The sequence below is a fragment of the Penicillium psychrosexuale genome (genome assembly GCF_028828465.1).
Source record: "Penicillium psychrosexuale strain IBT 29551 chromosome Unknown utg000005l, whole genome shotgun sequence".
Taxonomy (NCBI): domain Eukaryota; kingdom Fungi; phylum Ascomycota; class Eurotiomycetes; order Eurotiales; family Aspergillaceae; genus Penicillium; species Penicillium psychrosexuale.
The window spans coordinates 2,052,560-2,078,225 of record NW_026643190.1 but is presented as its reverse complement, the minus strand read 5'-3'; the positions used below and the strand labels follow the sequence as shown (position 1 = coordinate 2,078,225).

Sequence of the window (25,666 nt, the reverse complement as noted above, 5' to 3'; positions counted from 1 at the left end):
CACAGAGTTTGACAATTCTAAATACATACTCGGTCCAGGACTCTCGTTTTCCCCTGGCATTACACCGCTTTCGTGTACTATTCCGTCCCTTCATTATCACATTCCATGGATCTTGTTTAACGCTCAGAGCCCGCACGCGCTGGCATCCGCCTCCTCATAAGTGGCGTCAACACGACCAAGTTGCTCCGCCAGGCCGTTGGTGAGCGTGTTCATGGCTTGCAGGCCAATGTTGAAGCCACTCGGGGCGGCGTCGATAGCAATGACGTAGATTGTCTCGTCAATCTTGTCGTTCGAGTAGTGCAACGCGTAGCATTTGCCACAGTTAGGGCTGTTCCAGCCCGGGATGGTGATCGCACCGCCAATGTTCGGGAAGCTTGGCAGTGATGCAAAGTCGGTGTAGCCTTGAGTGACCAGGCCATTGACACCGTCGGAGCAGGAGACGGTGTTCAAGGATGATGTTCCAATATCATATTTGGGGTCGTAGGAGACGGACACTGTTTCCGCTGCCACCTGAGCCGGAGCAGCAGCAACAAGGCTGAGGGATGCCAAGAAGGCGGAGGTGAAGGTGATGGTGGACTTCATGTTTGTAGAGGATGTTATGATGTTTTGAGGAAGGGGGTATAATGTTTTGATTGCTTGTTGTATACATTTCCCTCCCGACGAGGTTTATATATCTCCATCCGACAGGCCTCCCAAGTAAAATTGCTCTAGTTCCTCTTTGCTGGCAGGCCGCATTCGGCGCAGGTTTTAGATGAAGGTCTCAGATTCACAGGTGACACAGCCCAAATAGGATGCCTTTATCTTGTATCCATCAGCCGATACTCCCGTAATAGATTATCCCCCAGAAACAGGTGCAATAAGGCCGATGTCTATTGTGGGGTTCTCGAGGAAACATGCAGGCAGAGCCTGGCAGACTGAGACACGGCTTATCCCGGGTGCTATTTTCATGCGATCTGCAGAAGGATGACATGGTCGATCCACATACAGCTCACGCGAGATTCTCTCTATGCTACTACATACAATAAATAGGGCGACTGCATCTGAGGTTGCATCATAACACTCCGTACGGATAGAACGAAGCAGCATAGCCACATTTCATTTTCGTCTGAGTTTGAATCACAATTTAAGATTATTTCAAAAGCTGACCTCATTAAACCAAAAAAAAGAAAGGAATAGGAGGAAATGAGGTTAGAGTAAGTAGATGAGGTGAAAGGCAAAAGAAAAAGAAACGTCCCCGGGAAGGCTTGAACTTCCAACCTCCCGATTAACAGTCGGACGCGCTAACCAATTGCGCCACGGAGACGTGCTCGTTGAAATAACGTGAACTATTATGCTAGTTGATCTAAGCCAAACATTTTATGAAAAGTTTTTAACTCAATAACTATGGTGATAGAATTAATATGTGTAGCCGAGTATCTTGCGGCCTTGGGGGTCTCTTGGTATATGAATCCCTTTTTTGCTGTCTCGGCACAACAAGTCTCCGTGGCGCAATTGGTTAGCGCGTCCGACTGTTAATCGGGAGGTTGGAAGTTCAAGCCTTCCCGGGGACGCTTGTTTTTTTTTTCACTTTCCTCTTTCTTTGCTTTTGTTTTGGACCAAAAATGACCAAAACTGAACCTGTGGAGCTGGTTTCATAGTTGGTAAGCCCCGAGTGATTGTCTCTGGTGCTACAAGAAAGTTAAAACCGCTTAATCGTGACTATGTACCACTAACCGCAGGCCGTATGGCCACTTCCAAGGTTCCCATGGTGATGTGCCAAGTAAGGCCGAGTCATGGCAGACTGACATATCACGATTAACAGCATTCCCATCGTAAGGGATTCATTCCATTCCGTAGGAAGGGATCTTGCTTTGGCTCCCGATCATACTGATGATATATGAACATGCAAAAAAAAGAAGGGCCCGAACCGCGATTTGAACGCGGGACCTCGCACAGGTTCACCCGAAGCACGAATCATACCTAATTATTAATTAGTTGAGATTCGCAGGACAGCTTATTGAAGTGGAACGTACCACTAGACCATCCGGGCGTTTGTGTGCTAGAAATCTCTCTTTTAGGATATCTGACTTCAAGATTTTTGCCACGATCTAGTACTCACGATGTTATCATGTGCTTCATATTTACTTGCTCGCTTACTGCTTGCATGTTTACTAGTTTTCATTACATATATTGAGATAACTAAGTGAGACGTTCAAGGTTTGCAACGTTTGCAAAGGGCCAGCTATATGGGTCAGGGTCGGATGGTAAGACGGCTACCAGGGCAAGACTTGCTAGACGTTGACCTCGAAGAGAGGAAGGACATTTTGCCCCGAATCGCAAATTTCATTGTATACTTGGGACAAATAAAAGGGTTGACTCTTGGTCCGGTTACCGATTCTCAACCGGTTAGTTATATATATGAGGATTGCGGCGCTAGAACGACGCTAAGTCTATGGAAGATATGAATATATATATTTGCAGCCTCTAAATTCAAGCATCGATCTGATATCACACCCTCTTAATCCCTGTAATGGCGATATCTGCCGAAGAGATATCATTCTTGATAAAGACAGATCTATTTGCTTTCTCAATATTCTAGATCCTAGGCCCAGTTTTTCGAAGTGGCCACGATCATATGTTCATGATATGATTCCTTCCAAGAGCCTCTCGTGCAGGAAGTTGAGAATGCAATGAACTTGACGGCGAAGAGTGACGGGACATGAAACTTCTTCCTCGTGTACGCCATGCAAATTTAAGACGGACATTGTATGTATTGTGAGAGAAAAAGTTGCCTGGGCAACCCGATTAGAGGCTACTTAGATATATCGCCATATCTAGCGATCAAGTCTCTCATATCCTGAAGCATTCTATGATAATGTGAGCTGGGCGGATTGTCCACTTCCATGCCGATGAGTGTTACTTACTGTCCTCGAAGATGTCGACCCTGGGGGAAGAGCGCCGAGACATGCGTGTTAAATCGCCTAGATTTCGAGTTCAGCGATCGATCTGATATAAAAAATATGGGATTGGTATATACACACAGTTTATAGAGATCGATGCGACCTTGGTAGTCCTCCACCGGGGATGATATGGGGAAGTGTAAATGATACGCTTGAACATACTCGGAAGCAAACCGGTTGCAAACTGGTGCCCATTGTCCAAGTTCATCTATCAAGTTTGGTTCATGGTTAGTCGGTTAGTAAATCTATGGGTTCAATCCAATCATACAACATACATTCATTATGAGCGTAGAAAGAGCAGGCGTCAAACATAATGGGATTTCCTGTGGTGGCATTCTTCCCGGTATTTCCATACCATAAATCGCCATGCACTAGACAGGGCTTGACAGATCGACCTTCACTTTCGAGGGGTCGCAGCAAACGTGGGATAACCTTGTCAAATATGACAGGACTCAAAATTTCGATGTCTTCGCTGGGACCCCGAGCTGAAATCTCATGCGTCAGTGCATGTCGCATTGATCTAGCAAAGCAGGTCTCCCAGCTGTCTGACCACTCAGTGTGCTGTGACAGGTTGCCGCTATAGGTAGTGACGTGGAATCCAAACTTCCCAGTCGGTGATATGCTATTATTGTGTAGGGCTCCAAGACATTCGGTAAACTTTCCCACGTCTGGCAGCTCTTGGTCAATATCCTTGAATTCACATAGGAAAAAATGTGTGTCGGGTATTGTCTCATATGTACCCCAGCCGATCGGCTTGGGAACAGAATCAGGAATGAGATTATAGATTGCAGTCATAGACTCAAATTCGCCTTGAGCCATCGCTCTGCCATTTTCCTCTAGCAGAACTTTCATGAAGAATCTGCGAACCGACCCGTCTACCAACTCAACATCAATGCGCCCTGTTGTGGCCCGAAAGCTAAAGCCATGATTCTCAGTTGATATGACTTTGGCGCCATCCGGAAGCTCTGGCACAGTCGTTATTATCAGGACACTTTTCAAGTAAGTCAAGCGAAGGATCGCTGATACTCACTAGCAACGACAGCGGGGTCAACTTTTGCGTACGGATTCCCGACCCCCAAGTCTTGGTTTGCTTGAAAACTCATGGCTATAGTAAAAAAAAGGTGGGGAGGGTATTTTTTTCTTCTGAATCTTGCCGATGAATCTTGGATTTAGAAGCGTGAGTGAAAGTTTGCATGAGGCATGAGGTTTCAAGAGGTTCGTTCCTCGGTACCTCGCTCCGTATACCTCAGACGTTTACAGCTTGGGGCCTAGTATAGGGTGATATTGCTCTTACCAGAAAGGCCCCTTCCTCCACGACAAGCAGGTGACATTGGGCCTTTCTTGGCGATCTCGTACATTGTTTTGTTTGCGCGTATTTACAGTCACGTGGTAAACATTCACATAGGAGGAGATATAAGACCTACCCGTCCACTTATCCTCCCTAAAATTATGTCCTCAAAATGACCATTGATCATATTCTACAAACTGAAATGCCGGCCGCAACAGCCCCTGTTTCTCCTTTTACCATTCCTGACCTAGAATTAAAGTCGTACTGTGAAGACAGGGACTTCCGAGCCGAAGGGAGGCCCGAGCCTAACAGTCGCTCGCAGGCCTTGATCTACCATTTTGAAGACAAAAAGTGGTGGATCAAAGTAACTTTCAAGGGCGCGGTATCTTCGTTTCCCCACGATGTCGAGCCAGAGCAAGTCAAATCAAAACGCGAACGACGAAAAGAATTCCAACAATTTGTCACGCTGATCGATTTTCATTCACTGGCTCTTCTGGATGACACTGTGACTGAATTAATCTTGAGCGAAGACCCGAAAACAACGGAACCTGTCAATATACATCGCGAACCGGAAGATACCAATCGGTTTGCAAAGCTCATCAACAACCTCCGATTCCATATTCGGGAGGACCCATTGAGAGTGGCTTATCCGCCATGTATTCAATTCCCGTCTTTTCGAGCAATCAATGTCGCAGAATTGATAGAGGAGGATGAAATCACCGACGGAGTGTTCCGCGTTTTACACAGGGGCGACAGAATACCATATATTCTCAAGGTAGTCAACCGCCCCCTTTACCAGCCACGCGATACAGACGTTATACGAAAAGAACTGGAAAATCTTGAACATTTCAGAGGCGTGACAGGGATCGTTCAGCCAGCTGGTATTGCGGTATTCGCCAACCCATACGCTACCTCACAAAAATGGGTCCAACAAATGGTTGTCAGCGGTATCCTATTGGAGTACTATAGCGGTGGCTCCTTACAACGTGTTCTAAACGAACAACGTGTGAGGGAATTCGGCTGGGAGCGATGGGCTGTCCAAATTGGGAATGCTTTGGGCATTATTCACCGCGCAAAGAAAACCCATATGGATTTGAAACCTTCAAATGTTGTTCTCGACGATAATGGCAATGCGGTCCTCATTGATATTAGCGGCATCGGTGGAGTAACGCACGGGTGGCGTGCTCCAGAGATACGGGATGAAATATCACCCTTTGATCTTCCATTCCAAACGCGTCGATTGAATGGCATTTGGGCATTCGGAAAGCTTTTGATGGAAATTGCATCAAACGCCGGGGACAGCCCCTTCGTAGGAACTTTAAAGTGGGTTGCGGATCATTTAACTGAAGAAAATGTTCACAGCCGATGGACTCTATCTGAGGGAATCTCTCAGTTGAAGGGCGATCCTACCCCGGAGTTCGACCTCGTGGACCTTGTGTAGGATAATATCACCATTTTTTTTAAGTGTATACGAACTGCTATATAGGAACCATAATCATATCTCATAGAGAGGTGGCAGCTATAAATACCAATTAAGATTTATTGTCCAGTTGATAACCATGAAAACTGAGACTATATAGTATAACTACCCACTTACTTCTTCTTCCCTGAGACAATCACTCTCTTTCCTTCATATATTCTTCACTCCACACCATTATACCAACCCCATTTTATCCAACCACACCCAGTCGCCGCGGTACAGATATCTAATGAGTTAAACATAAATCAACTTGAGGGTGAGGTCGACTAACCATTTTATAGAAATGTCCTCCCAGGAGCCACCTCGTGACCCAGTCACCAATGAGCCCAGAGCTACGGCAGTTCCTGACCCGGCCCGCCCTGATTCTTCTCAACAAACTGAAGCCCCAAAAAGCACTTTGGTGGCTCTCAAAGATGCGTTGGTAGTCTCTGACAGGTTGATCGGAGATGTGTCCTTGGAGCGAAGCCGTATTCGAAGACACATCATTCAACAGCGCGCAGTGCCTGATAGCCAAACTGCGCACCTTTCTGCAACCAATACCCGGACCGACAACCTTCAGCTTCTTTATGACAGGACAATCAAATTGGGGTCGAGAGCCAACAACTAAATGGCTGTCTTACAACGTGGCTCGGATATTTTGCAGTCATAGATTCGATATTATTGGAGCGCGACGGAAAAAGGAGCAACGCATCGTCCATCACCCCTACTACCTAATTTCATTGATTGGTTGAGGAAGGAATGCACGTCAGCAACAACCCAGGAATCAAATTGAGGAGTTCTTGTACGAAAACTAGTCTTTTGGTGCCTTGTAAATTTCCTCATACTTACCTCAGTCTCTAGTATAACTAGTTATGGATCACCGCTACTATCTTGACTACCGGTGAGAGATGTATATTGGGCACCCGCGTAGTACACAAATCGACATTAATTTAATTAAGTGGCACGACGAATCTTAGACTTCAGCTGGACCTAGTAAAACCCAGACCTAGCCTATTCTGTGTTAAAGCCTGAAATTGGGTTATAAAAACCATGTAAACACGCTAATTATGTGTACAATTCTGCTGACTTTACAGTTTATGAACGCCAAGACCTAATTTGGGTTGGGCCTGGGAGTATCGATGCATAAATACTTATAGTTAACTATAACTAGTTAGTTAGGAAATCATATGATCTTTGTCAGCATATCTGTTCAAATTCCAGTGTCGTCATTCAGCAAGAGAGTAGAGTTACCTGCCAGCAAATCGCCCAACTAAATCGGCCTAGTGGGTAAAGATCAGCAGTGTCTCCCCGATATCTGAAGTGGACAGCCGGCTGCGGCCAATCGCCCCGCTTATCTAACGCGTGGCCTGCACCTGGGCAACCTTGGAAGGCAGCGAATTTTGTTAACGGAAGATTGTTTCTTTTATTTTCTTCTCTTCTTATCATTTCTCATTGTGCGTTGCTTCAAACATATCTTGGATTTCACTGTTGGCTTTCTGCACTCGCTGGACCCGGCGGGATTGTTGTTTCCTCTTTCCTCATTGCTTGGCGCATACGACACCCCATCAATTAGACCATCCGCCCAATATGCGCGACGATTATACTCAAAATGACCCTGGCGGCTTCCAATCGAGCCATGTGTTGCACAGTAAGACAGCAGTGGGTAGTGCACACCCGCCTGCTTACGGAGAGTGGAGCGGAGAAGCTCCAGATACATACTCCAGATGGGACCCGCGGGGATGGTCCTTGAAGAAGAAGATTTTCCTAGCGGCCGGCATCGTCGTGGTAATTGTGGCCGTTGTCGTTGGCTCTGTCCTCGGAGTGCGAGCCAACCGGTACCCCAATTACTCGAAACTGGATTACAGCTTGAAAGACGAATTTTCGGGATCGACCTTCTTCGACAACTTTGAATATTTTACTGCCACCGACCCAACCAATGGATTTGTGCAGTATGATTCCTAAAAACCAAGCCTCAGGCCGAGCAAATCAACTAACGTGTAATTCAGGTATATCGACCGAGCCGCATCCGAATGGCTTAATCTAACATACGCCTCGGACACCTCCGCGGTGCTCAAGGTGGACACGACATACAGTGGAACGGAGGCTGCTAATGGGCGCCAATCTGTGCGAGTCACATCCAACAATACCTATGCTGATGGGCTTTTCATCTTTGACATTATCCACACCCCGTACGGATGTGGAACATGGCCAGCCCTGTGGCTGACAGACCCCAGCAACTGGCCCGAGCACGGAGAGATTGATGTAGTGGAAGCTACCAACGCCGGTACTTTTGGAAGCCAATCGACGCTTCACACGTCGAAAGGCTGCACCATGGGCGTTAAACGGAAAGAAAGTGGCACTGTGGATAACGAGAACTGTTACTACGAGGCGAATGACTATGCGGGCTGTGGAGTGAAAGGCACTGAGAGTACTTATGGCCCCGAGTTTAACAGCAAGGGTGGCGGAGTAAGTGTTCATGCTTCTTCCATCGAAACCAATTTACTAATAACCACCCCTTTCAGGTCTACGCGATGGAGCTCCGTGACGCTGGTATCCGCGTCTGGCAATGGGTCCGCTCCAAGATCCCGTCCGATATCACCTCGGGCAGTCCCGACCCATCCACCTGGGGCAAAGCACTTGCGGACTTCCCCAGCACGGATTGCAACATCGGTTCTCATTTTAAGAACCAGAGTATCATCATCAATATCTCTTTGTGTGGTGACTTGGCGGGTGCGACCAAGTACTACACGACACAAAGTAGTTGCCCTGGCAACTGCACAACATTTGTGCGGGATAATGCGACTAGTTTCGACACTGCATACTGGGAGTTTGGCGGCTTTAAGGTCTATCAAACTTCGTGATTTCTTGAATTGTCGAGTGCGATTCCCCTTCTAATGTGTTCCTGAATTGATGTATATGGGGTTCGATCACTGCCGAGGTTTTGGTCTGTGTTTTATTTTAAAAGGACGGAGTTTTCAGGGCAGATTGTGCAATCAGAGCTTTACATCTCATCACATAGGTGATGATGAACAAAATCTCGTTCTGTGTATTTTTCTTTGTAATAGAAGGCTAATTGGCAACAAGGCCAACGTTATATCTTCCTTCGTGTCTTTGATCCACAAGTTGACCGGGAATTATTGCACCTTGCCTCTCGAGTCGACAGGCCAGATTTCCTCAATGACTCCCCCTCGATGGGCGTAATAGAAATCGTGCAAGTTTACGGTAGGGTCAATATGGCTCGGTACCATCTCAACGCGATCCCCAACCGAAAGCGCCGGGGTCCCTTCGTCCCAACTGAGTGAGCCGTGCTCGTCACCAAGCACACCATAAGTGTACCTCGGGTCCTTACACTCCGCCAAGCCACTATCCGTCGTCAACGATTTCAATCCGCTGTCGATGGTGACCGACCGAGGACCTTGTTTGCTCAAAACAGTTGATAGAATCGTAAGACTATTGGAGTAGAAGGTGCCGACGGCATTTCGGTAATCGGTATCCATGAAAATAAACGACCCAGGCTGGAGCTCAGTGACGCCCGGCACTATGGCGCAGAATTCCGCCGTTCCAGTTCCCCCGGTAGTCACCACCTCGATATTGAAGCCTGCCTTCCGCAGCACGTCCGCAGTATTTGTGAGGACCTCCATAGACTGTAGACATTGACTCTTGCGATCTTCCTTATCATGCAAATGCTGCAAATGACCCTCATACCCGTGGAGCCCGATCAGTTTCAAATGCTTCAGACCCTGCACATGCCGCGCTAGTGTCATGGCTGGTTCACCCGGTAGAACACCAGTGCGATGAAGCCCAACATCAAGATCAATCAAAACAGAGATAGGTTCGTCGATACCGGCTGTCGCCAACGCCTCGTCAATAGCCGTTGCGCCGGCTTCACTGTCAACCACTATCCTGATTTTGCGGTGTTTGCGGAACAGTTCCACCAGCCGTTGTACCTTTGCAGGGCCGATAATCTCACACGTGATAAATAGGTCGTCGAACCCGGCCGCGGCGAGGACTTCTGCCTCGCTCACTTTGGCTACGCAGCCTCCCTTTGCGCCCGCTTTGACCATCTTGTTGGCTAGGATCGCGCTCTTGGTCGTTTTCAGATGCGGGCGGATGTCCAGGCCAGTTGGTAGTAGCTTGTCCATTAGCTTTTTGATGTTGGCTTCGACGAGGTCGAGATCTGCGATCATGGATGGTGTGTCGAGGGTATCGACCCTGTCGCCGACTTTGGGGGAATACATGTTGAATTCGAAGTCGCGGGTCTGGATGGGGTTCGAAGCAAGTTATGTGCTGATGATTAGTGTCTGGGTTTGAAGCTTGACAAGGGGTGTCGCTTTATAAGTTGGCTGGAGAATGCAAGGGGTAAATATGTGCCCGTGCTGTTCCATAATGGACCCCGCACTAAAGATGGGGGCATTCGTGCGGGGTAAGAAAATATAGATTAGAGAAGAAAGTGCACTAAATTGTTATGTATCCCAGAGGATTTTGTTCCTAGAACATTTATTCCTTACCTATGCATATCCAATTAGGTTGAGGCATCTTCTAGATCCATATCTTTTTTGTATCAACAAGATACCAGGCATAATAGCCTTGTCTTTGCAGTAATCGAGATGTTTTTTATATCGACCAAGGTTTAAGCTAAACATTACAGTACCATGGATCGGCTTAGACTAGTCCCGATTCAATCGCAGCTGCCATCCATAGATCTGTTCCGCACGTCGACTAACTTCACTTTCTTAACAATTGCGAAGTTTTCAAGGAAGTTTGATCTATCAACCTTCCAGCTTGGACGAGACTCATAGACCCGCAAGCAATCCCGGCAGCACGATTTCCTCCGAGAACTGCCAGAGTAAACTACTATCCTCCGCCCTGAACGCTTCGCCAGTCCAGTGCGTATTTCTCAAGCCCTGCAACGCATACAGCTTCTCGTAAAACCCGTCCTTGATATCCCCAGCCCCAACTTGAAGAGTATAAGGTGCATGCGATCTGAAATCAACGAATTTCGGCTCTGTTTGGCTAAACTTGTCCGGATTCTCCTTCTGGAGCCTCTTGATAGTCAGGATAATGTCGGCCTTCACGGTCGCATCAGGCAGAGGAGAGGATTTAGGACTCTGCGGAGTGGCGTAGGTGACCATTTGCAATCCGGCAAGTCCTGCCGGGGCGAAGCTGTACGGTCCTGGGAGCGAAGGGAAATTGTATTCCGAGTTTTGGGCTGCATTCGAGATGCTATTGTTGTCGGGGAAGCCCGTGTTCTTGACGATACCGACGTAGTAACCCGCATCAATGAACTTTCCAAAGAGTGTCTTCTCTTTGTTGCTGAGGTCTAGCGGGGCCAGGAAATCAAGCTTTGGGGGTATGGCAATGAGGAGCTTCTTTGCGAGAATAAGCTTGTTGCCTTGGGGTGTACGAACAACAAGCTTGATACCTGCCCCTCCTTCGCCTCGATCCGCATGCCCGACCACGGAATTCAGGAGAAGACTTGAGGACGAAGACAACTCCACTTCAGCTTTGGTGTACAGTTCGCTGCTGTTGTGGTGGGCCGTAGTCAGAAAACCAGTCGATAGATCCTGCACCATCTCCAACCCCCAGTATCGGAATTGTTCGAGCGTCGGGTTCGCCAATATATCTCCGACACCCGGATTGTAGTTGAACATGGTGGGAACCGCTGCTTGAAGTCCATACTTCTGTACGAACTCCCCGAACGGTATATATAGCTCCTCGGGCACAGGGCTTGGAAGGAATGTCCCATCCTTTAGCTCCGGGTACTTGGAATACTGTGCCGTGTAGGCTGCGAAGGCTGCAGATATCTCCGTATCAGATGGAGTGAACGACAGATTGATTGCTTTTCCAGTACTAAAATCATAGTTCAACACTGATTGAAAGAAACCGGTAGAGTGGGTGATTGAAATATCAAATCGTTTGAAGTAGTCCTTTACAACGGTGATGTTGTGCCAGATCATGACTCCCATATCAATAGGAGTGCCGGTTGTGGGATCAATGTATGTCTCAGTGTGGCCACCCAGTCTGTCTTTCTTTTCAATGACAATGACCGATTTGCCTTTATCCTTCAGGCTAATGGCTGAGTATGTGCCCGCAGAGCCGCCACCGATGACAGCCACATCCTGTTTGATAATGTCCTGGGATTTGAATTTCTTGAGATCAAATGTTGAGGGCGTATTTGAAGCAAAAACACTCGATGCGAGGAGACAGGCTGAAAGTGAGACGAAGGAGAACGTGACGAGATGCATCGCGAAGTTGGTGTGAGTACGAGGCTGATGGCGGATCGATGTTGTATAACCTCAGAGCAGAAATCCAGTGCATTTTAAAAGTTGGGCCAAGGCCATGCATGAGAAGAAGGCGACATAGAACATGCAAATTTCCATTGCCTAGGGCGGGCTGGGACCCTAATGGGGAATGGCTAAATTAGGCAAGTTACCGATCTTATGCTGATTCATGTCAACTTCAGAAAAAGTAATCCCCAAAGAGGCATATTTCGGATGATGACAAGAGTAATAAACACATTTTCGAAGCTGGCGTGGATTATCATCCTTTGTGATCGGTGCAGTGCCTAATCCGGCCACTCACTATTCTGCGGGGGGCATGATTCCAGTGTCCTTGCTAGAGGGAGCATAACTGAAATCTGAGAGGAATTGGCTCTTTGCTTCTACCCTTTTATCAAACATCCCTTGGCATTTCTTTGACACCCTGTCTATGACACTATTAAGGATTCCTGGACTAAACCTTCATGCATTTATCATATTGTAGATTAAGTTCTGAGTGAGAATTTCTGATGAATTGAGCTAGTAGTACGGAGTAGAGTTAAGATAACAAATATTATTAAATGCGAAGAACTAAGAAAATAAATTGTATACATGATGTAGAACGAGCGTCCTGATATCCTTCGCAGGGCTACCGGTTACTTGACCAATTCGCTGCAGTGGCCGCGGTCTTGCGACCGTAGGTGTGTCAGATAGACTAAGTGGTCTTGGTGGCCGTTTTCTTGACCTTCGGGACGCGCACCCACCAGTACAGTGCACATGCCGCAAAGATATTGAAGACGATGAACACCCACATAATGCCGAAGTTGCGCCACACATCTGAGTAATTGGATGAGACAGAAGCAAGGTACACGCTTGTGTCGCTGATGGGGCAGAAGTTGCAGTTTGAGGTTGCGAGTTCGTGTTCGACGTAGCCACCCATGGTGGACTTGTATGCTTCCATGTACTCGCCGCAGGTACCGTTCAGCGGGTCGAAGTGCAGGTACTCGTTTGTCGCACATATGACTTTCGTGTTAGAGATACCGACGGAAAGCATACCGCTGACGAGGTACGTGAACGGCGAGACGCGGTACATGAAGATCCAGAAACCTGGGAGCTGTGCGGGGGTAGCAAGGACACCGCAGAATAGGAGGCAGAGCATAAAGAGCATGTTGCCCGTGTTACCAGCATTCTCGGCGGTTTCGAAAGCCGCGATCATGAAGTGTGCGAAGGTGGATGAGAAGAGAAGGAAGGTCCAGATGAAGAGCCACATTTGCGCACCGCGGAGCGTGACGGAGTCAGTGGGCTCGGCGTTGCGGTACATACCGACGGGATAGTACCAGCAAACGAATATAATGACGGACATGAGCGTGTTCCACGGGAGTTCAACAACAATATTAGATATCATGAAAGCTTTCCAAGAGTAAGCTTTAGATGGACGTTCGCGGACCTCGTACAAACTGCGCTGGGCAACGAAATGTGGCATGATTTGCTGGATGAGCTGACCGAAGAGAGTCAATAACATAAATATGGCGAACATCTGGTTCTGAAGCCCCTGCATCGTGTTGGGGGTATTGTATAAAGAGAAACCGACAAAGAGAGCCGAGCTGCCGCATAGTGCAGTCTTGGAGTAGATGTACGTGGGTGAGCGCCAGATTTGCTGGAATACTCGGGTCTGGACTTCGCAGAGTTGTTCGTAGAAAGGAGCGGCGAATTCGCGGTAGCTGGCCTTGTCCTCGCGCTTGCCCGAGACAGTGTGGGCAGGGTTGACCAGCTGGGAGCGTTCGAATTTCAGTTCGGTGAGATGTTTTTGGACATGTGCATATTCGGGGGAGTTGCGCCATGTCTCGTACCAGTCGATATCAGTGTAGGATCCAGGAGCGGCACCGATAACGTCGAGCATCCATTCCGCGGGGTTAGCGGTAGGAGGGCACGGGGGACCACCGTTGCGGACGAAATAGTCAATAAGAATTTGCGAGTTCTCGCCAATATCTCCGTAGTACACGGTACGACCACCGGCCTGAAGGAAGAGGAGACGATCAAATCGCTGGAATAGCATAGCAGAGGGTTGATGGATGGTACACAGAATAGCCTGGCCGTTCTTCTTCAGTTTGTCAAGGAGATCAAGGATAGCCCATGATGTCTGAGAATCAAGTCCAGAGGTAGGTTCGTCCAAGAAGAGAAGTAGAGCTGGCCTGGCGGCAAGCTCCACACCGATTGTGAGTCGTTTGCGTTGTTCGACATTGAGACCTTCACCAGGTACACCAATAACAGCATCAGCATACTCGGTCATTTCTAGGAGCTTGATGACTTCTGTGACATAGTCGACCTTCTCTTGACGAGGAACGTGAGCGGGCTGGCGTAGAAGAGCAGAGAAGGTAAGGGCCTCGCGAACTGTACTGGTGTTCAAATGCAGATCTTGTTGTTGAGCGTAGCCGGTCTTGCGCTGGAAGGAGTCATTGCGGGGTTTGCCATCGACAAGGATCTCCCCAGTGATGACACCCATAGTGGTACGAGTAGCCAGAGCATCCAAGAGCGTGGTCTTTCCGGCACCAGAGACACCCATCAGTGCGGTCAAGGTACCCGGTTTGACCCATCCATCAACATGATCAAGAATCCTGCGATGATCCTTTCCAATCTTGATATCGTAGCAAACATCTTTCCACTGGAAGATAGCAGTCTGGCGTTCGATGATGGCAATGCCGTCCGATTGGGTCTTCACGGCAATGCTGCGGCTACTACCGCCTTCGACATCGTCCTCTGACTTGCTCTTCTTCAGGGCCTTGTGTCCGCGACGGAAGACTAGGATCTCGCCCTTCGACTTCTTTTCGGTGATGAACTCGGTAGCAATCAGATAGACAACCATGAGGGCGAACATGAAGGCAAATATAATGCCGATGTTCCTCCACTTGTGCGAGGCGGTATAGCCATAAGCTGACTCAATGTAGTCGTCGCCATTGACGTAGGGCTGTCCAGGCACTGATCCAACTGTGGAGCAAACACGGTTGTGAGTTCCGACATCCGTGTAGTCAGGACCTGACGGGACGTAGTTGACACAGATGAAGTCGCGGTTGTGGAACTCATTGATCATTAGAGACTCAAAGCCATAGCTGATGGGATTGATATAGGCGATCCAGCGGGCCCATCCAAGCATGTAGTGTATCGGAATGGTGAATCCGGTGTACATGGCGAGACCCAGAATTAGAATCGCGGCGGGGGCCAGGGCTTGAACGAGGGATCTTGTCAATGATGCAATGGACCGGAAGAACATAGACATCGTTAGAGTCAGGACGAATGAGGTGAATACAAAGAAAAAGAAGGCACCAGGTTCGCGCCTCAGGTTTGTCATGAAGTAGAGAACCAAATTGTAAGTGATAGCGTTGAGGACCTTATAGGGCAAATCCATTAACATAGATGCAAATGCTTCGGCGGACGGGTGGTAGAGGGCATATCGAGAGTGTTTCTCCACAATTGCCCGTTGAGCATAAAGAGTGAGCATTTCAAGGCCGGAACCAAACGCATTCATGAGAACAGCAAAGAAGAGGAGAGCACCGCGCTGGAAGAAGCTGTTGGTATCGGCCTTGAGGTTGTAAAATATACTGGCGATGATGAGAGCCATGATGGAATTTCCGATTAACGAAGAAACTGTGATACTAGGATCACCCTTTAATCGTTGAAAACTGCGCCATAAGCACAATTTAACCTGTTGCACGTATGAAAGAGTGTAGGGTGACGATACATGCTGGGCCTTGGCTTGCTGAGCTCTCCGAGATTGCTTGAACTTGTCCAGGTATTCACCACCGAGTGCAAACTTTGCGTTATACACCTCAATGTCTTGCACAAGCTGTGCTCGTTCTGCTGAGGCCTTCCATCTTGCCGCGAACTCATCGGGCGTCCGGGGGACGCGGTATTCATACCCTGGCTGCACGACACGCTCGAGATGGCTAGTCATAGAAGTGAGGAAATCGGCATCAGTTTGTCGGTTAGGGCAGATGAAACCCATGTCAAGGAAGTACTTCTTAGCCGCGGTCGTGAGACCAAAGTAGATCTGGCGACCTTCGTAAAGAACGAGGACCTTGTCGAAGTGGTCGTAGGCAGCCTGGGGAGCTTGGTAAAGGGAAACACAGGCCGTGGCGCCGTTGATGTCAGTCTGCATGCGTAGAGTCTTGCAGAATTCGATAGCATTTGCACTATCAAGACCACGAGTGGAGTTGTCCCAACATTGCAGCGGCGCCATGCTAAGGCAGGCTTCGGCAATACTGACACGCTTGCGCTCTCCACCGGATACACCGCGGATGAAGTCGTTTCCCACGATGGTATTTTTGGTGTGGCTGATACCGAAGATGGCCATAATGACGTCTCGCATATGCGTGGCATACTGGTTCACAGTTGCTCCTCCAGGAATGTGGCGTGGTGCTCGGGCCCGGGCAGCAAAGAAGAGGGTGTCTCCAACCGTGAGCTTAGGGAAGTGGACGTCGACCTCAGCGGTGTAGATGGCTTCTCCCCTGAACTCGGTGGCCATTTGCTTTGCGCTCACACCTGATGACTATTAGCAGGAAGCCTTCACGTGGATGACGTCGGACGTACCTTGGAAATTGATGTTTGAGTTCTTGTCGACAAAAAAGCCGTGTGTCTCTCCAGCGATGGTCTTCAAGAAAGTCGAGCATCCCGATCCAGGTGGTCCAAGAACCACAAGCATCTCTCCAGCCTCCACCAAGCCATCCAAGCTCTGCAGAATTTCGATTTTGCGTTGATGTCGGCCTGTGATCTTCCTCGCCAGACTGAGAGTCTCTAACCAGACGTTGCCAACGCTCTTCTGATAATCGGTATCGGAACCGAAACCGTGCACATTCAGGTTGCTGAAGGCTATACCCAGTGTCCGGAGTGGATGCGCTTGTTTGTCCTCGGTCTGCATCTGTAGCATGGCCGTGCACCAAGCCCGGGCATGGAAGTGTTCCCCATTGGGGTCCAGGGTCGATCCAGGCTCCGCTGAAAAGGGGTTCTCGCCAGTCGTTGAAAACGTTTTCTGCTCTGTGAATTCTCTGGCCAGTTGGTGAACCTCGGCTTCCCTCTTCTCCACACTGGAGACGTCGTCTTTCACACTTTCGGTCTCGCGGTCGCCATTGGCCACGAATTTGCCCAAGCTCATGTTTGCGGGTGTTCTGGTTCGACACCAATAAGCGTCAATCGAATATATTGACTATAGTAAAGAATGAAGGACTGAAGTTTCGGTATCAATTGTTAGGAGCAGAGGATTCTTATATAAAGCAGCACATTGCCCTAGGCTTCTTCGCTCTCAATTTGGACTGAAGGCATGGATAACGTGATCCACGCAAACAAGGCCTGGAGGCGTTTCGCGAACATTTTTGGGCCGTGTCATGTAAACAAATGTTCACCTCAGCCAAGATCGATGGCTCACATCAGCCACCTGGGCAGATCAATGGGTCACGTCAGCCAAACCAATCAAAGATCACATCAGCCAGAACAATCTCGGCCCCGGGGAAGCGCTATTGGCCACATCCACATTGATCTAGTTTAGATTAAAAGCCAAAGCGGGATTGAGCCGTTTCGGGCCAGGGACCTGTTCAGCCCTAGAGTGATCTGGTCTGCCCACCCACCCACGTTGCTCTTGCTTCTGGTATTGCAGTGGATTTCGAGCTTTTATCGCAAGGAAACTCAGATCCCATCTATCTCCTACATCCTACAATTCCGTATTCAGCTAGAGATCAAAGCAGCAATGGTGAGCCTCCAAACCATCCAAGCCCATAATGCGACTCTCAAATCCCTAGCCCCAGGTCTCGTCGCGGTGTTCGGTAAGTTCAACCTGCGTCAACATTCTAGTCTTTACGATGCCCCCGAAGCAAATAGCCCGATCCAAAGGCTCTGCTCTACCCCATCCCCTCTCTTGGAAATTCCATCTCACTAATACCCCCCAGTCGGCGGCACCTCCGGCATCTCCCTCTCCACGGCCCTCGCCTTGGCCCGTCACACCCTCTCTCCCAAAATCTACCTCATCGGCCGCAGCCAGTCCGCCGCCGACGACGCCATCGCCTCCATGAAGACCATAAACCCCTCCGCCCAACCTACCTTTCTCCAGACCGACATATCCCTCCTCAAAAACGTCGACAGCGTGTGCGACGAGATCGCAGCCAAAGAAAAAAAGCTTAACCTGCTCTTTATGACACCCGGATATATGACGCTGAAAGGCCGGGATGAGACGGCGGAAGGCTTGGACCGCAAATTCGTGCTGCATTACTACGCGCGGATGCGATTCATCACCAAGTTGCTCCCCCTCTTGACCGCAGCCGCAGAAGACCCCTCAGTCAACGCCAACGCCAGACTATCCCGCGTAGTCTCCGTCCTAGACCCGCAGGTCTCTGTCCGCGCTGGCGGCTCAGGCACGCTCGACTTCTCAGACCTCAGTCTCAAGCACACCTTTAGCCTCCAGACGTGCCAAGCGCACGCCAGCCTAATGGGCGATTTTTTCCTAGAGGGAATGGCGCAGCGACACACGCATACTAGCTTTGTCCACGCATACCCCTCCGGCGTGGCCACAGGTCTGATGCGTGAACTGCCGGTTGGACGCGTGCTGTCGTCTGTGCTAGGGACGCTGTTGAGTCCATTTATGGTGCCGATTCAGGAGAGTGGGGAAAGGCATTTGTTTGCGGCGACGAGTGGGAGGTTTCCACCGAAAGCCGAGGGGGCGAAGATGGAAGGGGATGTCGCGGTTGGCAGTGATGGGACGAAGGGGAGTGGTTGTTACTGGGTGAATTGGGACGGGGAGGTGTTCCCGGCGAACAAGAAATTAGGGAGGACGAGGGGGGAGGGCGCGGTGGAGAAGGTGTTGCAGCATACCGACGACGTGTTTAAGCAGGTGTGCGAGGATGGCAAGACATACGTGTGAAATGTCATCGAGGTAGACGAAGAAATAGACGTGATAGGGCGGAGTGGTCAAATACCAGGCTTATTCATCAATTCCCCCATTTATACGGTATTGGTGTTGTAACAGCGTATTTGTATAGACCGAGATCGTTCAACTGATCTCAACACTCACAACATATCGGCCATGTTATCTGCTCGGCATTTGACTCTTCCATCTACGACAAGGAAGGTCTTTGCAGTGGAATCGAGATTAGGAGGCATGCGGCTGCCGACCTTGAAGAAGTCGGTGCGTTCAGGGCCCAGGAAGACTGGCGCCGCTTGGTTGGGCCCCTAGAGAACCCTTTCAGGGGTGGCTTGGGCCCACAGTTTAGTTTCATAACTGTCGCAGTACCCGAGTGTCTCCCGGATAGGCTGGAGATTACCAGTTATGCGCTTGAATTTGGTTTCATCCATGACGGTAAGTGCTCCTTGTCTCTGGTATGTGGGATATCCCGAATGAGTCTAATTCACTGCAGATATCATTGATAAAGAAATCCAAGACGCAAACCTGGAGGAGGTAGAACAGGCCTTGGAACAGGGCGGACAGACTGGCAAGATCGAAGAGAAAGGTGGCTCCTCTGGAAAGCGTAAAATCGTTGCCCAGATTCTCCGCGAGATGATGGCAATCGACCCCGAGAGAGCAATGGTTGTCGCCAAGAGCTGGGCCACTGGCGTCCAACATTCGAGTACCCCGGCAGGATGACAAGCAATTCAATACTCTCGAGGAGTACGTCCCGTACAGGTGCTTTGATGTGGGATACGGGTAAGTCTCCGGCACCCACCAACGACCTTAGCATCCTAGGTCAAACCTATCTACCCGGGACTAATTTTATCCTGCTATCAAGGCTCTGGCATGGCCTTGTCGCGTTTAGCTGCGCTATTACTATCCCCGAGGAAGAGGCCGATGAGGCGAGAGAGCTTCTCATGCCTGCTGTGATCACTGCCTCTCTCACCAACGATCTATTCTCCTTCGAGAAGGAACGCAACGATACTAACGTCCAGAACGCCGTCTTGGTTGCCATGAGGGAGCACGGCTGTAGCGAAGAAGAAGCCAGAGAAATTTGCAAAGAGCGCATCCGTGTCGAATGCGCCAAGTATGTCCGCACGGTCAAGGACATCAGGACGCGGACAGACCTCTGCGATGATGTGAAGAGATACATTGAGGTCATGCAGCACACCCTTTCAGGCAATGTTGCTTGGAGTACTCAGTGTCCGAGATACAACGAAGGAGCTAAGTAGAATGAGCTACAGTTGCTGAGAGCTGAGCATGGCGTGGAGAAATACCCGGCAATGTGGCCAAGAAAGGACGCAACTGACGGTCTTTCCGTCAATACCGAGAACAATGGGCTCCTCATCAACGGCAATGGCACCAATGGTCACAGTGTTGAATGTCAGGAATCCATCAAGGTGAACGGCCACAAGAGGAAGAGGATCGGTAACAGTTCGGGTGATGGCATGAGGACAAACGGTACTAATGGTGTCAAGAAGTCGGCACATATCTCGCAATTGAGCACGGATTTATTTGTTCTTGCGGATGTGGTGTCTTTGGCCCTTAATTCGAATTTGCCGGACTTGAGCGATAATGTGAGTTGGACAATTTTTCCTTCGCTGATTCTCCTCAGACAATAGAGACAACCATGAAGCGTAACTGACAGTAATTATTAGGTTGTTCTGCAACCATATCGATACCTTATCTCCCTCCCCTCCAAGGGTTTCCGTGACCAGGCCATAGACTCCCTGAACACATGGCTCAAGGTGGCGCCGAAGTCGGCTAGGATAATCAAGAACGTCATCAAGATGCTGCATAGTGCATCTCTCATGTTAGTCTTCTCCTGCTCATACGGGCCGATTCCCTCTCTACCATTCTTTCTCTCGCGTTTCATCGCTAACGACTCCCAGGCTCGATGATATCGAAGACAACTCGCCACTTCGTCGTGGCAAGCCCTCTACCCACAATATCTATGGCACCGCCCAGACAATCAACAGCGCGACGTACCAATATACTGAAGCGACAAGTATGGCTGCCGAGCTCAGTAACCCGACATCCTTTCGCATCTTCACCGAAGAGATGAAACAGCTGTATGTGGGGCAGAGCTACGATCTCTACTGGACGCATAACGCACTATGCCCGTCCGTGTCAGAGTATCTGAAAATGGTTGATCAGAAGACGGGTGGCCTGTTTCGCATGCTGACACGGTTGATGGTTGCCGAAAGTCCGGTCGGCGGGAAGGTATCAGACAACGATCTGAACCTGTTGAGTTGCCTCATTGGGCGCTTCTTCCAGATCCGCGACGACTATCAGAACCTCGCGTCGGCTGACTACGCTAAGCAGAAGGGCTTTGCCGAAGACCTCGATGAAGGAAAGTACTCCTTCACACTGATTCACTGCATCCAGACTTTGGAGTCAACGCCCAAGTTCACGGGTGACGCGATGCAGTTGCGGGCATTCCTCATGAAGAGGAGGCTCGAAGGAAAGCTCGGCAATGAGGCCAAGCGGGAGGTGTTGGCAACTATGAGAAAGACAAAAAGTTTGGATTACACGCTCGGCGTTCTGAGGGAACTGCATGGCGAGTTGGAAAGGGAAGTTGGAATTTTGGAAGCGAAGTTTGGTGAAGAGAATTTTTCATTGAGGTTGATGCTAGAGATACTGAAGGTATAGGTTATGAAATGGGATGACAGTCAAATAGCAGCATGTTGGTCATGTACATACCCTGCAAGGCCAATCCTAGCGGCAAAGAGCCTGTTAGAAATCCTAGCCTGCATAGGTGCATATGCATGGTACGCAGTTTATTTCCTTATACTGTGAGGTTCCACGGGGTCGAGTTTCTTAGTGAGCGCCGCCACCCTTGTATTATTGCGGGCTTGGCTGTTGTCAATTGTCCGCCTTTCTACTTAATGTAGCCGCCATCAATAAGCTGATGGCCCTGATAGTGTCGTAAAAGTCTGTACGCTCGGTCTGGTATGCTGATATCACGCGCCGCCAGCCTGAAGCCTATCAACGACCCGGAATTAGATTTCTAATTATATTTCTAGCTGTGGACTTATGTCCGGCGTGTCTTCCCCTCTGGTACTGCGCCACCACTCACTTTGCCGCACAAGTTCTCCATCTTCACCACCTAGCAGAGTCCAATACTTTGTCAAAAACCACACCCTTGCCTCCCAGCTGCGGACGTCCCACGGCGTACCTGTCGAAACATATCCAGTGGAGTTATTTCGATCCTTCTTCCCAATGCCTGCACCTCCCCAGCATACTAAACCGTTAAGCATGTCGTGGAAGAAGTTATCCTCGTCAACCTCTTCCTGATGGGCGATGAGACCTTTTCGTAGTGTCGGAAAAGGTAGAATATCTATGTATGGATGATGCTTGACAGTGATTTGTTCGCTGCTCGGCCTCAAGTCCGGCTTCAGTGTCTTGAATGTTCTCTTCACTGTGCAAATCATATTTGCTTTGGCCATATCATCCGCCGACTCCGTGCTAGACTGGAAGAATGGCGAGAGAGATTCGTCGGCACAGAGCGTCTCCTCGGTAATGCCAACATGTATTCCAAGAGTACTCAGTGCAGCTATAGTGCAGACTGTTTCGATGCGAAGGTTGTTGGCATATGGATCAGCTGCAGGTGCACTTGGTCCGAATCTGAGTATCCTGACCTCCCCACAGCTAAAGGGGCCTGCTGGACCTTCTGTCCGGATCTGGAAGTGTGGGCTGGAGCAGCCGCAGTCGATGTTGGTCGTCCAGTATAGACCAAGGGCGTCATTTTGTTTATCACAAATGAGAAGAGAAGGATCAACATGTGTTGTAGAATCCCATACGCTCAGTGACGGTGGTGTGCCGTCTGACTGCGAAATATGTGTTGTAGAATCCCATATGCTCAGTGATGATGGGGAGGTATCTGCCTGTGGACAATATGTTGTAGAGTCCCTTACACTCAGTGCTGATAGGGTGTCATTTGACTGTGGAGTAAAGTATTGACATTCTCTCGAAGTCGCCGTAGATGGACTGGAAGTAGATATATCCCAAGTATCATAAGCTGGGAGGCTCTTTGCAATATGGGTTGGAGCAGTGGTTGAGCCAATCGTTGCGACCGCCTCGGATGGGCCTGTACCCGCAGTTGGTGTTCTTTCAGTAGCACGGCCCTGCGTAGCAGATGCTGCAAGTGCTTCGAGACTCTCTAGGCGCTCACGAAACTTTTCTCCTAGACGAAGGATTAGTATTCCTTTTTCTGGGGATCCCTGTACCCATGATCCGTGTGTTGCCGGCATGCCGATGCCAGAGAAGACCTGTACTCACGGTACTTTCTTTGTGCTTGAGCGTTCTGCTGCCGTCTCTTCTCTGGGTCACGACGGACAGGCTTCCGATTCGCCTTTCCCACGCTGTCACTCTGTAGTGTTCCCTCTCGAGTCTGAAATGGCATCGTGTAAAATGTTGGGAAGATGTCAAAGATGTGGCTAGAACCGTTGCGGGACAGCTGCTGTGGGGGCCATGGCTGACGTGAGCCACATATTTTGGCCCGGCTCCACGATTGGCTCTTCTTAAGTACCGCCCCACTTTTCTTTGTCCCACAGAGATCGGAGCAGCCGACAACTATGCCTAACAGAGTAATATTGATGCCTCAGAATTCTGCTAGAACCCAGAATGCAGGATTTTGACAGTGCTCTTCCAAATCCGTCTACTTCTACACTTTACACCCTGAATATTGAGATCAAAGATCCCGAAATTACTTGGAAGGATATTTAGATGCATCTTAATCGCATATCTTAATCTCATATTTTCATTGATTTTATATGGTTAATGAAAAGTATACGAAAGTGACGGTCCTCCTCTAGAGACTGTGACTTCATCATTTGGAGATGGTTCCTGCCCTCAGAGACGACTTCTAGGTCATGTGACACGTAACAACTATTAATCCTATCAGGCTAAGCCCATTTGGAAAACCGGAAAACATCGGCAAATCGGAATTCTGGTTTACTCGTGAAAAAGAAAGGAGCGGTCTCTTGATATGGCTAAAAATTGGCAAGAAAGCAGGTTACAGGAATAATGTGTTTTCGAGGTATTTTTGATCGAGTATTGACAATGTCTGTCAGCCATCCAACGTGGAGCGGTGGAAGTCAGTTGGTGCTCTTTCAAGCGTATCTGAGGTGGTTGGTTCTCAAAAATTTGGGAAGTGAGGGTATAATCAAAGATAGTTGATATTAATGGTTAAGTCATAGCTAGGTGAGAGTATAGATATGATTTATGTGTGATTTCCGGTGAAGGAACAGCCTAAATAGATTTCTCTTAACCTAGGATCTGCCATCCCTTGTAGTGCAATGAAGAAAAAGCACTGTCGCAGTGTTGCACTGAGTGCCTGCCCACCATGAAAGGTCTCATCGTACCTAATCACCGGCGAATATTCAAGACCCCAGTCACTTCCAACATCCACTTTACGGGCAAAAATAGTCTCATCGTATGTTGTCAGGAACGCATACTTGAGGTCCAGCTCACGCATTGACCGGCTAATTGCCCTATCCGTTATATGAATGTTAGCCTTAGAACATATTGAGCTTGGGGGATTAAGTGATAACACGAACCTAGGTAGCGCCTCTCTTCGCCGTTCTCGAAAGCAAGAATAACCGTAGCCAGTATGTCCACACTTAGACAATCCCATGGCGTTTTTGCCTTTCCGACGATTTTGATGGCTTTGTCCGAATCAAGGACGACGAAGTCCGGAACACCTCTGAAGGCTGTTGCTAGGGTTGTCTTTGTTGGGACGCTCAGGGAGTGGAGAGAGAGAAGAAGAGTTTTGAAGTTGGAGGTAATAGTAGTAAGATACTGCTGGGACAGTGATTTTAGTAATGGTAATAACGGGATCTGAAGGCGACTCGATATGAGGTGAGAGTATAAGGGGATCCGGGGACGATGCAATGGGAGCCAACGCCTGCTCGGTAGGTGCACGGTGTCTAGAACGCTCTCTCTTTTGGCATCTCGATAAGATTGACCCTGATCGGTCTCTCGATTGCTAGCGCACGAGCAAAATAGCTCTTAAGGACGCGAGTGACCGCATCTAGTATATATTTTGAAAGAGCTATAATGATAGAGAAAGATATATGAGGATAGAGAAAGTAGATGCTTAGACAGAGATATGCTCTGCCTGTATGCTCAATGCTTGAATGATCAGTATGCACCCATAGAGATCCTGGTCACATGACTCAAACAGGACAAACAGGGCATTCAACAGCCTCATTTCCCACAATTGTGATAAATCTGCCTATGGATCGACAAGCCACTGAAAATTGGAGACGAGTTTCATCTTTTACCTGCAAGTCAAATACTCATCATAGATTCTGCTCGTAAAAGGAGCCTTTGATATGGGAATGTACAGAGTCTTCCTGTCAACCTCGGCAGTTACCACCGGCTCCACTCACACGGACGTCTGCACTCCACAACCGGCCCCGCCACGAAGGGACCGAATCCCCACAAGGACAACGCCATGGAAATCGGACCGGAACCGAACAAGAAGAGGCTAGCTCTGAGTCGGAGTCGGAGAAAAATACATGCAGATGGTGGTGTGATGAGGTTAAGAAGGGGCTAGAATGGCAGGGAATAAGTTTTATTCAAATCTTATGGAAGAACTTTTTACGTTATTCGTAGGTGAAAGGCTAGGCTAAGCAGTCGATGGGCTAATGATGCGAATAAAATGAGCGACATGGTTAGGTTTCTATCGCAGAAGAATATAGGGCTGGCGTCCAAGCACAACTAGACAGAGCATTACTATCTGTATTGACGCAACGAGATTGAGGCCACAGAGGGCGAATATCTCGCTTACAT

General features: G+C 49.0%; 11 protein-coding genes across 11 annotated transcripts; 5 read left to right on the top strand and 6 right to left on the bottom strand.

Annotated features, from left to right (window-relative positions):
• Positions 1–123: 123 nt before the first annotated feature.
• Positions 124–582, bottom strand: aspf13 (allergenic cerato-platanin Asp F13; the record flags this gene model as incomplete). Its single annotated transcript, XM_057190634.1, has 1 exon — positions 124–582. One exon carries the CDS (start codon positions 580–582, stop codon positions 124–126), a length of 459 nt encoding a protein of 152 aa, XP_057038290.1.
• A 2,317-nt stretch (positions 583–2,899) lies between these two features.
• Positions 2,900–4,042, bottom strand: N7518_009707 (uncharacterized protein; the record flags this gene model as incomplete). The annotated part of the gene is made up of 4 exons (XM_057190633.1): positions 2,900–2,960; positions 3,021–3,147; positions 3,215–3,904; positions 3,970–4,042. 4 exons carry the CDS (start codon positions 4,040–4,042, stop codon positions 2,900–2,902), a joined length of 951 nt encoding a protein of 316 aa, XP_057038289.1.
• A 387-nt stretch (positions 4,043–4,429) lies between these two features.
• On the top strand, positions 4,430–5,668 carry N7518_009706 (protein kinase domain-containing protein; the record flags this gene model as incomplete). Its single annotated transcript, XM_057190632.1, has 1 exon — positions 4,430–5,668. The coding sequence occupies one exon, from the start codon at positions 4,430–4,432 to the stop codon at positions 5,666–5,668; it is 1,239 nt and encodes a 412-aa protein (XP_057038288.1).
• A 322-nt stretch (positions 5,669–5,990) lies between these two features.
• Positions 5,991–6,314, top strand: N7518_009705 (uncharacterized protein; the record flags this gene model as incomplete). The annotated part of the gene is made up of 1 exon (XM_057190631.1): positions 5,991–6,314. One exon carries the CDS (start codon positions 5,991–5,993, stop codon positions 6,312–6,314), a length of 324 nt encoding a protein of 107 aa, XP_057038287.1.
• A 959-nt stretch (positions 6,315–7,273) lies between these two features.
• Positions 7,274–8,547, top strand: N7518_009704 (glycoside hydrolase family 16 protein; the record flags this gene model as incomplete). Its single annotated transcript, XM_057190630.1, has 3 exons — positions 7,274–7,635; positions 7,693–8,152; positions 8,209–8,547. 3 exons carry the CDS (start codon positions 7,274–7,276, stop codon positions 8,545–8,547), a joined length of 1,161 nt encoding a protein of 386 aa, XP_057038286.1.
• A 273-nt stretch (positions 8,548–8,820) lies between these two features.
• On the bottom strand, positions 8,821–9,924 carry N7518_009703 (DSD1 family PLP-dependent enzyme; the record flags this gene model as incomplete). The annotated part of the gene is made up of 1 exon (XM_057190629.1): positions 8,821–9,924. One exon carries the CDS (start codon positions 9,922–9,924, stop codon positions 8,821–8,823), a length of 1,104 nt encoding a protein of 367 aa, XP_057038285.1.
• Positions 9,925–10,479: 555 nt separating this feature from the next.
• On the bottom strand, positions 10,480–11,931 carry N7518_009702 (FAD dependent oxidoreductase; the record flags this gene model as incomplete). Its single annotated transcript, XM_057190628.1, has 1 exon — positions 10,480–11,931. One exon carries the CDS (start codon positions 11,929–11,931, stop codon positions 10,480–10,482), a length of 1,452 nt encoding a protein of 483 aa, XP_057038284.1.
• Positions 11,932–12,658: 727 nt separating this feature from the next.
• On the bottom strand, positions 12,659–17,089 carry N7518_009701 (uncharacterized protein; the record flags this gene model as incomplete). The annotated part of the gene is made up of 2 exons (XM_057190627.1): positions 12,659–16,479; positions 16,528–17,089. The coding sequence occupies 2 exons, from the start codon at positions 17,087–17,089 to the stop codon at positions 12,659–12,661; spliced, it is 4,383 nt and encodes a 1,460-aa protein (XP_057038283.1).
• Positions 17,090–17,677: 588 nt separating this feature from the next.
• Positions 17,678–20,100, top strand: N7518_009700 (uncharacterized protein; the record flags this gene model as incomplete). The annotated part of the gene is made up of 5 exons (XM_057190626.1): positions 17,678–17,753; positions 17,877–18,814; positions 19,048–19,279; positions 19,338–19,547; positions 19,604–20,100. The coding sequence occupies 5 exons, from the start codon at positions 17,678–17,680 to the stop codon at positions 20,098–20,100; spliced, it is 1,953 nt and encodes a 650-aa protein (XP_057038282.1).
• Positions 20,101–20,151: 51 nt separating this feature from the next.
• Positions 20,152–21,520, top strand: N7518_009699 (polyprenyl synthetase family protein; the record flags this gene model as incomplete). The annotated part of the gene is made up of 3 exons (XM_057190625.1): positions 20,152–20,445; positions 20,527–20,681; positions 20,761–21,520. The coding sequence occupies 3 exons, from the start codon at positions 20,152–20,154 to the stop codon at positions 21,518–21,520; spliced, it is 1,209 nt and encodes a 402-aa protein (XP_057038281.1).
• A 362-nt stretch (positions 21,521–21,882) lies between these two features.
• N7518_009698 (bZIP transcription factor) lies at positions 21,883–23,273 on the bottom strand (the record flags this gene model as incomplete). The annotated part of the gene is made up of 3 exons (XM_057190624.1): positions 21,883–22,755; positions 22,786–23,054; positions 23,150–23,273. The coding sequence occupies 3 exons, from the start codon at positions 23,271–23,273 to the stop codon at positions 21,883–21,885; spliced, it is 1,266 nt and encodes a 421-aa protein (XP_057038280.1).
• Between the last annotated feature and the right edge of the window lie 2,393 nt (positions 23,274–25,666).